The following is a 13,039-nucleotide window of genomic DNA, read 5'->3' as shown; positions in this document are numbered from 1 at the left end:
GCAACATCCGTCGTTCATAGGGTGTTTTTCTTGGAGTGTCTGAAGCGATTACTCAGGGAGTTTACTTGGAACGGATGCAAGACCGTCGTTCGTAGGGTGTGTTTCTCGGAGCGTCTGAAGCGATCACTCAGGGAGTTTACTTGGAACGGATGCAATGACCGTCGTTCATAGGGTGTGTTTCTCGGAGCGTCTGAAGCGATCACTCAGGCAGTTTACTTGGAACGGATGCAATGGCCGTCGTTCATAGGGTTTTATTCTTGGAGTGTCTGAAGCGATTACTCAGGGAGTTTTTCTTGGAACGGATGCAACGACCGTCGTTCATACAGTGTGTTTCTCGGAGCGTCGGAAGCGATCACTCAGGGAGTTTATTTAGGAACGGTAACAACAACGTTTTTCATAGTGTGTTTTTTCTGAAGTGATCATCGTTCAGAGAGTGTTTTGCTGGGACGGCTGAAGCGATCACTCAGGGAGTTTACTTGGAACGGTAACAACAACCGTTTTTTCATAGTGTGCTTTTCTGAAGTGATCATCGTTCAGAGAGTGTTTTGCTGGGACGGCTGAAGCGATCACTCAGGGAGTTTACTTGGAACGGATGCAAGACCGTTGTTCGTAGGGTGTTATTCTTGAAGTGTCTGAAGCGATCACTCAGGGATTTTACTTTGAACGGATGCAACGGCCGTCGTTCATAGGGTGTTATTCTTGGAGTGTCTGAAGCGGTTACTCAGGGAGTTTACTTGGAACGGATGCAACGACCGTCGTTCATAGGGTGTTATTCTTGGAGTGTCTGAAGCGATCACTCAGGGAGTTTACTTGGAACGGATGCAATGGCCATCGTTCATAGGGTTTTATTCTTGGAGTGTCTGAAGCGATTACTCAGGGAGTTTACTTGGAACGAATGCAACGACCGTCGTTCATACAGTGTGTTTCTCGGAGCGTCTGAAGCGATCACTCAGGGAGTTTATTTAGAACGGTAACAACAACCGTTTTTCATAGTGTGTTTTTCTGAAGTGATCATCGTTCAGAGAGTGTTTTGCTGGGACGGCTGAAGCGATCACTCAGGGAGTTTACTTGGAACGGTAACAACAACCGTTTTTCATAGTGTGCTTTTCTGAAGTGATCATCGTTCAGAGAGTGTTTTGCTGGGACGGCTGAAGCGATTACTCAGGGAGTTTACTTGGAACGGTAACAACAACCGTTTTTCATAGTGTGCTTTTCTGAAGTGATCATCGTTCAGAAAGTGTTTTGCTGGGACGGCTGAAGCGATCACTGAGAGACATTTTTTTAATTCCGCTGCTAAACATGCAAGTATGTTGTCAACACTTCTGGAAAATTGACGTCTGTGATCTGTGAGCGATGAATTGAAATAAGAAGGAAAACAGAGAAATGATCCTCCTCGCTTTAAAAGCTTCGGAAGGAAGTTGGTTAAAAATATACGAGTATACCAAAAGTAAAATTACTACTCCTTAACATATTTTTAAATTGTAACTACATTTTAATCTAAAGTTATAATTTATCTGTATGTGTTCGTAGTATGTTATAAAACAATCTTACAAAACGATTACTTGTAAATTCACATACCTCAGACAAATAATTGATACAAAGAATTTTTTTTAATAATCTAAAATGCTATATTGACCAGCATGTTACATGAGTATATGATAATATTATGTACAACAGAACACATACAAGGTTTTATGTGCAAGTAAGCCCTTAGATGCCTTTTGAATGTGTTTACGTTAGTTTGTACCTAGATTGAATTATGAAGTGAGTTGTATATTTAGGACCGAAAAATATCTAGTCTTTTAAAAAATTAAGTTTAAATCTGTCTGTGATCAATTTGTTCCTATGTCGAGTGGCATACTGATAATTCTAATTATAGAAACATTTTCCGATTTGTTCCGGCATTTGTTCCGATAAACAAAAACAGAAGAGCGAAAATACGAATATTTTTAGTAAGACGAATAGTTTTTAAAATTCTGTCCTTAATCCTTAGATTGAGAGTTACTTAGTTTGGTAATGCAACCTTTTCATGATACAACACGATAGTAGTGCCCAGTATATCGAGAAAGAAGAACAACATATATTGTATAATTCGTTCATGTGTGTACCAATTCCTAAAGGTTCTACTGATTTTAATATTTCTTCACATGTTAAATGTAGAATAAAATGTTGGTCTTTTAAGATAGCAAATTAACTGATTACCCCTAAACAATTTAGAGCTTCACCAATTTGTCTAGTAGTATTTAGAAAATTATTATGTGATGGCATTAACGTTGATTCAAATGCATGTATTTTCATGTTCACACTTTCTGGTAGACAAATAGTGGTTATCAAGAGTATGGATGGTGCAATTAAGCGTGTTTAAAATTAAAGAAGCTTAGAAAAAAACCACAACAACACTTAACAATATTTAAAGAATTTCCTGAACTGAATTATTATTCTACACTGTTAGCAATGAAAAGAGCTCCTTCTATAACTGAAAGATGGACTGGCAAAACCAGCTGGTACACAAGATGAAAATGTAGTTTTGTACAAACAGCCTTGAGAACGTTTGTAAACCTATTGAACAATGAATAGTGAACTTTATTTTTATCACAAAAACTAGATAATTTTATAACTCATGCATTTATATCACTTACATCTACAACTAAGCCTTCTTAGAGATCAACTAAATTTGTGTCATAGGACACTGATGTTAAGATGATGTCAGAAGATTTACTATACCCCCACTTATAAACTGTGGATGAGATTGTCTCAAGTACGGTTTCAATTTTAATGGCTTTATGAATAATTAACTTAACCCTCAGATCAACAATGCCTGTCAGAGATAAGTAATTGTAGACATTGAAATAAAACAAATAAGTTCATATGTGTATAATTGGGCTGCAAAGATTTGTTGGTACAGCAAGAGCGATGGAGGTGCTGCTGGCATTCTCGCTGGTGACCAACAGTCGCAAGTTGCTGAGTATGGCACAGTCTCCTGATGACATCCACAGTGTCCACGGCATCCGGGCTCTCAACGCCATCATGCTTCTCATGTCCCACAAGTCCATGGCTCTCTTCTTTCATCCGTACATCAACCGGACCACCATGACTGAGGTGACTAAAATTTATACTAACAGCTGTCTGAATAATGTACATGTGTTTGAAACCACACGATCTGAGTGGCAGCATTATGAGTACAATGCTGCAGAATCCAGGTAACAGCACCAAAGTATATCACTCGATCCAGATGAAAAAACTATGTGTATGATACCACATGATCCAGGTAGCAGCACAAAGGTATATCAAATAGTCCAAAGCGGCACTATGAGTATGATGCCGCATGACCCAGGTAGCAGCACATAAGTATATCACACAGTCCAGATGGCAGTACTGTAAGTAACTGCTGCATGATCCAGGTAGCAGCAGTAGGAGTATGATGCCACATGATCCAGGTAGCAGCAGTAGGAGTATGATGCCACATGATCCAGGTAGCAGCACAAAGGTATATCAAATAATCCAAAGCGGCACTATGAGTATGATGCCACATGATCCAGGTAGCAGCACAAAGGTATATCAAATAGTCCAAAGCGGCACTATGAGTATGATGCCACATGATCCAGGTAGCAGCACAAAGGTATATCAAATAGTCCAAAGCGGCACTATGAGTATGATGCCACATGACCCAGGTAGCAGCACAAAGGTATATCAAATAATCCAAAGCGGCACTATGAGTATGATGCCACATGATCCAGGTAGCAGCACAAAGGTATATCAAATAATCCAAAGCGGCACTATGAGTATGATGCCACATGACCCAGGTAGCAGCACATAAGTATATCACACAGTCCAGATGGCAGTACTGTTATGGTACGAATATGTTTTAAAATGACATTAGAGATGTAAAAAATCTAGTACAATAGGTAAATGAATTAAAATTTATTATTTTTTTTCTAGGCTTTGGGAAAGCCATGGACAGTCATCGCACGAGCTGCTAGCCTGTATACTGATCCCTTCATCATGATGAGTGGACTCCTGACTACATACAGCCTGCTGCGTCACTTGTCCCGAGACCAATCCATCAACATCAAGAACGAGTACATCTCTCGTGTCCTCAGGTATTTCATATGCTACCATATAACTTTTCAGCAACAATTCTTTTATTTTTATCATATAGCTCATGTTCAGGATATTTTTTGACAATATTAATCACAACAATCATCAGCTCTATGTGAAATTACAAATAGAAACATTTAAAACGATTGACATTATAGAAACTACAAATGTAACGTTACATTTTGCTCCAGACATTTTGAAAAGCACACAATACATCAGTAGAATTGTAATTTTAAGGATCCGTTGGACAATGAAAAGTTGATAAAGGGATGGGACTAAAATGAATCACAAGAAGACAAGATGGTTAGTGAGGACTTAACAGTGCTGTCAGAATGTCCAACATATCTGATGATACTTTCTCTTCCTCAACAGTCCATTACTAGTTAACTAGTGACAGAGCATTGTTCTGTCCAAAGCATGACTGCTATCTGCATTATCATCACATCAATTCACTCTAGTGGAGGTGGGAAGAAATATTACATCAACTCCATTATAGGGAGTAGTAGTTTGCTTACTGTCTCCTAAGACAAATTCCTGTAGGATGGTGCATTGACCTAAGTTTTTCTTGAAGTATAAAGTTGAGGCTCTTTATCCTGTGACCATTTTGGTATAGTTGCTCTATTGCATTGTTTGTTCCGCGATTTTCTCGCACTAATTTGGGTTACTTCTCCTCACTTAACACAATGATTATACTTTATAATGAGCACTCAAACTCTTTAGATGTATTTAATTCCTCTTACAGAGATTTTAAGGTTAAAATACTCCTGATTATCAATTAATAGTTAAAACATAGATTTTACATATTGTTATTGTTGTTGTTATTTATATAGTAAATATTTATTGGTGTTTTATATTATATATATATTTTTTTTTTAACTGAATCGAATTTTATAATTATTGTTATATTGATATATATATTTTGTTAACTAGTTTTAGTACATGTTTCATTGATTACTTTTGGACAGTAGTTTATTGATTCTCGGTTGTTATTTATTTAATTTATTTAAATTATTTGATTCATCTTGTTGATAAGTTATTTATCGGTGCTTCAGTGGTGTTGTCAACTTTAAAATGCTCTTTTTTTGTGTATAGTTGATATTTAATGTAGTTAAGCTGTTGTTTTGGATTAAATTGTGTGTGTTTTTTTGTTTTAAAGTTATCCAATTATATTCATATATAATAATATTAATGTCACAGTGTAATTGACTTCGGCTGTATTGTAACATTATAAAATATAAATAAATCAAAATAAATAAATAATCAGGGACAGATTAAGGATGCCATTTGAGGGGCCTGGCAAACTGGGAGGGAGGGAGTGGAACTCCCCCTCAATCAAGTAGGGAATCAAGGGGTCCTCGTCAGGAACAATTTAGCTACAAAAATAGAGGATATGATTTCGGAAAATTGTATTAGCCGATGTTTGGCTACTTAAATGTATATTTTACATGTATACACATATTGTGTATATACAATGATAAAGAAAATTCTTTTCATATTTTAATTATTACCTTTCCTAATTAGTTTCCAGACATTATATAAGATCAATTAAACTAACCATAAAAAGAAAGCATTTCAACGGTTTGATAATACCAAGAGATGGTTCAATGTCACATAAATGTCACATTTATTCACCTGCTTTTTTTACATGATGTGGTTGTTTACATCGTCAACTGGTTTTTAAATATGACATGGGTTTTTTTGGTCATGTTATTAAATCCTTATAGGAACATTAAATGCACATTTTTTAAGTTTATTCTGGAAGCTACATTAGTTCAGACATGCCTTAGGATCCTAATTTGAATATATATTTTTTGTTTTGTTTCTCTATTAATGGCACAAAATCTGTCCTTAACTATGTATTCAACTATATGTGCTGATAATGTGAAGAAAACTGAAATAAACCACTTACCCAAATTAGGAGTAGTTACCATAACATCATTTGTGAAACAATTTTTCATCCTTTTTTCAACGGTTTAGAGAGTAACATCAAGAGAAGTGTATTGTTTGTGCTTTAAGCCATTTTGATAGAATCTAAGCTGATTTCAGATTATAAAATAGTGTCATAAACATAAGGAGAAATAAAAACTATTTTTGTGTGGATCATCGGTTTTCTCAATGACTAAGATTATTGTTTGATGGTTTAAAACATCTTTGGCCTGAAGCTATTCTCAATAATATGCCATCGTTGCCTGAAATAGAACAAATATTGGTATACATTGGTGAGGGAATCAAGGTTGTTCTAAATAAATTTTTCAGTTGTTTAGAAGTTGATGTGCATCACAAGCTTCACCAACTTGTCCTAATTGTAGATGATTCACTTTTGTACAGAGTACTGTATGGCCACAACTTTCCAGCTGAAAATTCCAGAGTATACTTTTCTTTTAGTGTTATGTGTTATGTAATATGTGACCAAACATATCACGATGTCATTTCACTCAGTTTTAGTAGTTATTCTTTTTCGATAAAGGTAACAAATTTAAGTGTAAGATTCTTAGGTGTACTTCACTACATATCCAGGAGGAGAAAGCTTCAGATCTGCCAGTCTTAGTAAGGTCTCCACACCTCAAGTACTGTACTTGTCTAAGCAGAATGTACCCCGTTATCTTGTGTTGATGTGCAACTAAGACCTTGGTGAACTACCACTGCCCAATACACTTCAATCATCTGTGCGGATCGATTCTATTTGATGGTGATTACTGAGCCTTTTTTATTTATTTTTTGTCTGAAACGTCAAATGTAAATCCTGGTAGCTTATAAACTGCATGATATTGGACCGGTATAGCTTCTTCCTGTCAGCAGTTAGTTAGAACAATGTTACGAATTCAGTACAACCAATTAAAATACACAGCTGATTCATCAGCTGTACCAACTTCTGCATTTATAGCGGCATCTAGAGTTAAAACTAATAATTTGGCTGGAAAAAAGACTTGTGACATAAATCTTTACAATACTTTGCTAAGAGTACCCTCTTGGGCGATACTTTCTTAGGTCTTTTGGGCAATACTTCTTGGGTCTCTTGGATGATACTTTGTTGTGTCTCTAGGATGCAGGACAGTTTGATGTTATTACATCGCTGATATTGTTCCAGCATTTATTTCTTATCAGCCTCTATCTGGTCCAGTATATTCAATTTCTCCTGTCATAATCAACATCTCAGCACTTGTTTATAAAACCCATTCCACTTAGATGTAGCTGCTCCAGTGGTATAGTGCCTCATCGGATATTCAGCATCAATATGTTTTTATTATAGCTTACAGTTATTATTCTAACTTGTCAATCTAGTTATCAAGGTCATCAGTCACTAAGTTATCAACACTGGCCAGTTACTTATAAATTCTCCCTTTTTACTATGGATGTAAGCTATGGTACTCATTTAAAAATGTAGCAATATTTATAGGCAAGTTTGCTATTAAACACTGTTTTGGACAGGTTAGTGCCAACTCTGGGAGCTCTGATCCTGTTCTGTACATTTGTCCTGCCGATCCTAGGCTCAGGACCTCAGTGGAACCTCGTTGTAAGGCATCATGCCGAAGTCTGCAAGACCAGCTGGTGGAGGAACCTGCTTTTCATCCATAACTACTTTGGCTTCAAAAACATGGTAATCCGTGCTATATGATATGTAAAGTGTGATCAAAAATGTCCTCCTCCCATACTAATTTCTTGAATAATTACAAAGAAAATTGAAAATTGGAGAATAAGTCCAAGGTCAATAGGACCTTGGATAGTTTATTCAAAACTTTTAGCTAATACTCCCCAAAGCCTTTCAACTCAAAAACTCAAAGTTGAGAACTGCCTCTGTGTTATATAATATTGGAAATAGAAAACTAAATGGTTTTATAGTAACCTATGATCTTTCTTTATCTTTGCTCATTTTCTAGATATTCAAAAATTAAAATTTCAAATTGGTAATATGATTAAAATTTAATACTTATAAATTTGAATGAATGTGAACGTTAATGCGTATCACGTCATTATGACACATCAAAGTACAACTCTTTAAAACTCAGCTGGAGTCACAGGTATTGCCTCTTTGTCTTTAAATATTGTTGTATAATCATAAGAGGAAAGAGGTCACTACAAGTAGAAAAAATCATGATACATAGGATAATATTTCCTAAAGGATTCAATAAGCCTTTAATTATAAGAAAATTTCTGTTTTGTTTGACTTTGCAATACGTAGATATCTTTCTTGGATTAGTTTGTATTGTTTGTTTAAAATTCAAGAGATAGAAAAAATTTCTTACTTACAGTAATTCATTAAACACAGCTGCAATAATAGTGCTACCTTCATTTTAAAGTACTTAAATTTCATTGTGCAATACATGTTTTTAATTTAGTCATTTATTAATGCATAAATAAATAACTAATTTCTCTCAAAACATATTGCACCAAGCACATACTATGAAACTGTTCTGACAAACAATTTACTATGTCCTTAGTGTTTAACACACACACACCACATCGGGATCGACACACAGTTGTTTGCGTTGTCACCCCTTCTGGTCTGGGGCATCTGGAAATGGCCGAAGCCTGGCCTCTTCGCCCTCTTCCTTCTGGCTGCTGCCTCCACTGGCCTTCGCTTCTATGCTACTTACGTTCGGCAACTGAACTTATTTGTGTACTTCGGTAATCCGTAAGTATCTGGTACTAGTATTGCGTCTCATCTCTTCATAGATAAACTGTTTCATATTTTCTTATGCTTGATTTTATATGTAATAATTATTAACTCAAATATTATATAAGCTGTTAAAGATTATCTTTCTGGATTTAACATATTTCTATAATAATGTATATGATAGGATAAAAACACCAACATGATTTTTATTCATTGCCAATTTCGGTAATATTTGGATATCAATGTTACATTACTTTCCCTTAAATAATCTTATCTTTAACACAATCTTCAAATCTTTTATCTCTTACAGCAGTATTTAATGATTTGTGATACATTATTAGTAATTGACAGCCTGGTTTGGTCAAATTGTGTCAAACTGATTTTTATCAGTCTTTACAAGGCAATTTTTCTCATCATTTTGTTACAAATGGCATTTAAACCTTGTTTATCTCCCTTACTGTCTTTTCCTCTAACTTGATGATAAAGAAAAAGCTCATAATGTCATACCTAACCACAAAAAGACACACACACACACACACACACACACACACACCTGGTAGATTTTACAGTCAGTATTGGAATTTCTAACACAATGATAGATTTATACGATCTTCAATGTAAATATAACACACCTCACATGGTGGTATTTTATATCGAAGCGCACATTTTAATATGGTACAAAGTAGGAGTGGCACAGTCCACACACTACCAAAGCTGGATGTCTACTGACTAGTACCTCTCTCACTAGGGCATAAATTCTGTTATTTTCTGGGCAGCCATCATAATTCTAATATGGAATCCCAAGTTATGCAGAGTCTACCCAGGTGGCAGTTTTAACTTCCCTCTGTTAAAACTCTCCACAGAAAGGTGTCTGACCTATGTTTTACTACCACAGGTAGATCCGTGGTTCTCTGTCCACAATCAGGAAGGTTGTCTTATGCCCTTCAATAGGAAACTGCAATAAAGTGATGACTCGTGTAATCTTTTTAATCTTATATGGTGGGTAGCACCAAACTTTAAGTTCTGTTGGGGTTCCAAAAAGATCAATAAAAACTCTTCTTTTGTCTTGGCCTATCTTTGAAAATTAACGCCACTCATCTGAAGAGGTTGCAAATAAATTAAGCACCTTCTCCTGGAGATAATTGTAGATGTCAAAGACCTCTTAATATCACAGCTGTTCATCCAGACGATTTTTTTGGTTTCCATATTCACTTATCGTCATAACCAAATCTAAATTTTCTTATCCTACTATTGTCATACCTGTCTCGACGTTCGGGACAGTGTTTCCTATCCTGAGACTGTACAGTATACTACAAATAAAACATGCTTAACAGATTTGATTAGTTTCATGACCCACACAATCTAAAATTTAATTGGATTGCAATAAAGTAAAATCAAGATGGCCGACCATCTACAGTCACAGTGAAAATTAACTCTAAAGAAAAGTGTGTATTTAAAGTGGTAATAATCCAACAAAATATTATTTACTTGTGCACAATACTTACCTTGGATCACATGTAAGTTAATAAGCTAACATTCCCTTCATGAAGGCTTTAAAACACTATCAAGAAACTAAAGTTTAATATTGAACTCTAACAAAGCAAGTAAATGATTAAGATCAAGTCTTTAAAAAATTCAATAACTTTACTCCACACAACTATATTAATCACTCTAATACTATTTATATAAAAAAAAATCCTCTCTGCAAAAAAAATATAAGTATGTTAAAAAGTATTTAATTGAAACAATTGTAGTGAAGAACAGCTCTATCATTGAGCGACCTACTTAGCAAGACAAACATCAATCACCCAACTCAGCAACAACTGGCACTTCTGCAATGTCCAACAACACTGACCTCAGGTAATGCTGACAGAAACACTCATGTAAACACTCTCAGTAAGGCACTGATCTAGCATCTGACAGGACTACTGAAAACTCAGAATTTTTTTAAATACATCTGACATTGTTGTATATCATCATTAATATACAGCCAACCCACAAACACTCATTGAAATTTAACAAGAGGAGACTGACAAACCTCTATATAAAAAACAGTTCCCATTGCAATTTATGACTTAAAAAAATAACAAATTTTAACACAGAGGAGCCTGCCAAACCTCGTAATAAAAAAAACAGTAAATTTCAAACCTCTGACACTAAAATACCATAACACAGAGGAGCCTGCCAAACCTCGTAATAAAAAACAGTCCATAACAACAACAGAGAAGTCTGCTAAATTTCGCTATTAAAAAAAGTGTTTTCTTTACCCTGGGCATACATACATTTTAAAAAACAAAAAATCCTCAGATTTTACTACACAGAAACCGGAACAAAACTCAACAAAATGTCAAAATATATCCTTGCGGAATCTGTGATATTGGTGTTAAATACCAAGGCATATCAATGCACCAGAACCTGTGAAAGGTGGTTTCATGCAAAGTGTCTTGCATGGAGTTCTAAAAAGTTCAAAAAACCTCACAGACAATGACATAAACACATGGTCTTGTGACAGCTGCAAACCAAATGACAATGCTGTAAATATTGAAAACCTAAAATCAAAGATCCAAGATTTGTCATCAAGGGAGAATTTCGACCCAGATGAATCTCTGACTCTAGCTGCGGGAATTAGGTAATGCGTTATTATCAGAAAATAATAACCTTAAACAACAAATTCATGAAATTAAACTTGAAAAATCCAACACGAACTTGCATTAGAAGACAAACTTAACCTGGCAGAAGAGATTATAAATGACCTCAAAGGTAAAAACCAAAATCTACACCATGAAATAAAATCTCTGCAGAACAAACTTGAAATTGAACGAGTACTGAGGGAAGAATTCATTAAACAAAGTAGAGACCGAAAGTAACAGCCAAACGAGACGGATAAAAAGATATGTCATCCCTGAACACTGCCTTAAAAAAAACAAAATAAAAAATATAGAGGCAGTAAAAACTGCAATAAACACTGAATTAGACGACCTCAAGCTAAAAAACACAGTCCAAAAAGAAAAAAATTGATCTCTTAAGCCACACCCTTGAAAGGGCAAAACAAGAAAAACCAATAACCTCAAGCATAAGCTGTTGGAATATGATGACACAATTAAACTGTACATAAAAAAAGTTCTAGAGAACCTCGAACCTCATCCAGCTCCTGACTACCTACCATCGCCTAAACCGCAATTGCCTGGACCAACACCAACATCATGCACCTCAGAGAACCTGACAGAAACAACTAAGCAACACCATACACAGGAGAGCAAAATCAAACCAGCCACTTAACAATCCCCAAGTTTCACAAAACACCCGCAACTTATTTCACAGGAAATTCCACAGACCTCAAAACTTCAAAAAAACCTCTTGTCCAGAGGAGGAAACCTCCAGTTAGATGGCGAAAAAAACATCTTTAGTATCTCTCTCCAAGTTGCAAAGAACCAGAAGAACAAGGTTGCACATGCAGTAGGCAATGAACCACAGTCTGCCCCAGCAAAACCACACCATGAAAAAAACATAAATCTTGATAAAAAAGAGCTCAACGGAATATTCAAGGTTGCGAAAACCCCCCCCGCACACTGCCACAAAACTCGGACCATCCGAAACAATTCAAAGAATTCTTTGATAAAAATGCTAGGCGCATAAACTCTACAACTTTAGAGGAAACCAAACTCATAAAAACTGCCAGAACACCAAACACAAGACATTTTTTTAGAAATGAACTCAAAGGGAAGGGCCAAAGAAAAACAAACAAACTCAAGCACAGATTAACAATACTTCACCAAAACGTCCAAGAAGTCTCTAATAAAATTAACAGATTAATTCATTTTATAGAGTCTACAAACCCAAAACCAAATGTCGTAATCCTCAGTGAACATGGACTTAAAACCACAATCAAAATTGAAAATGTTGAATTAATAACCGGGATACTGCCTCAAAGCACATTATAGCAGGGAACATCACAGAAAGGGAGGCGTGGCAATATTGGTGGAAGAACACCTAGTAAAGGATACAGAAAAGATAGAAACAACGTTAAATGGCTATGATACAAATAACCCTAAAAAAAACATGCCTTAACATCATGGGCATATACAGGCCACCTGATGCAGACGTTGCCGAGGCACTAAACAAACTCTCAATTGCCATTGAAGAAAACCAAAATAGAGAACTCTCCCTTAATCATTATGGGAGACATAAACATAGATATCCTCAACCCAGACAGGAAAACCATTAAACTAAATGAAACACTTGCTTTGCACAACATCCGCAGATTAAATCTACCAGCTACAAGGATAACTCAACATTCAAGAACATCAATCGATTGTATTTGCACCA

General features: G+C 35.7%; 1 protein-coding gene across 1 annotated transcript in view; it reads left to right on the top strand.

Moving 5' to 3' along the window:
- Positions 1-13,039, top strand: part of LOC124369902 (nose resistant to fluoxetine protein 6) — a 119,929-nt gene that overhangs the window by 98,257 nt on the left and 8,633 nt on the right. The window contains exons 6-9 of the mRNA XM_046828064.1: positions 2,906-3,099; positions 3,940-4,100; positions 7,528-7,696; positions 8,538-8,731. Of these exons, the coding sequence (XP_046684020.1) occupies positions 2,906-3,099; positions 3,940-4,100; positions 7,528-7,696; positions 8,538-8,731 (718 nt within the window). The remainder of the gene's footprint in view (positions 1-2,905; positions 3,100-3,939; positions 4,101-7,527; positions 7,697-8,537; positions 8,732-13,039) is intronic.

Source organism: Homalodisca vitripennis, chromosome X (genome assembly GCF_021130785.1).
Source record: "Homalodisca vitripennis isolate AUS2020 chromosome X, UT_GWSS_2.1, whole genome shotgun sequence".
NCBI classification, from domain to species: domain Eukaryota; kingdom Metazoa; phylum Arthropoda; class Insecta; order Hemiptera; family Cicadellidae; genus Homalodisca; species Homalodisca vitripennis.
This window is presented reverse-complemented; position numbering and strand designations above follow the sequence as displayed.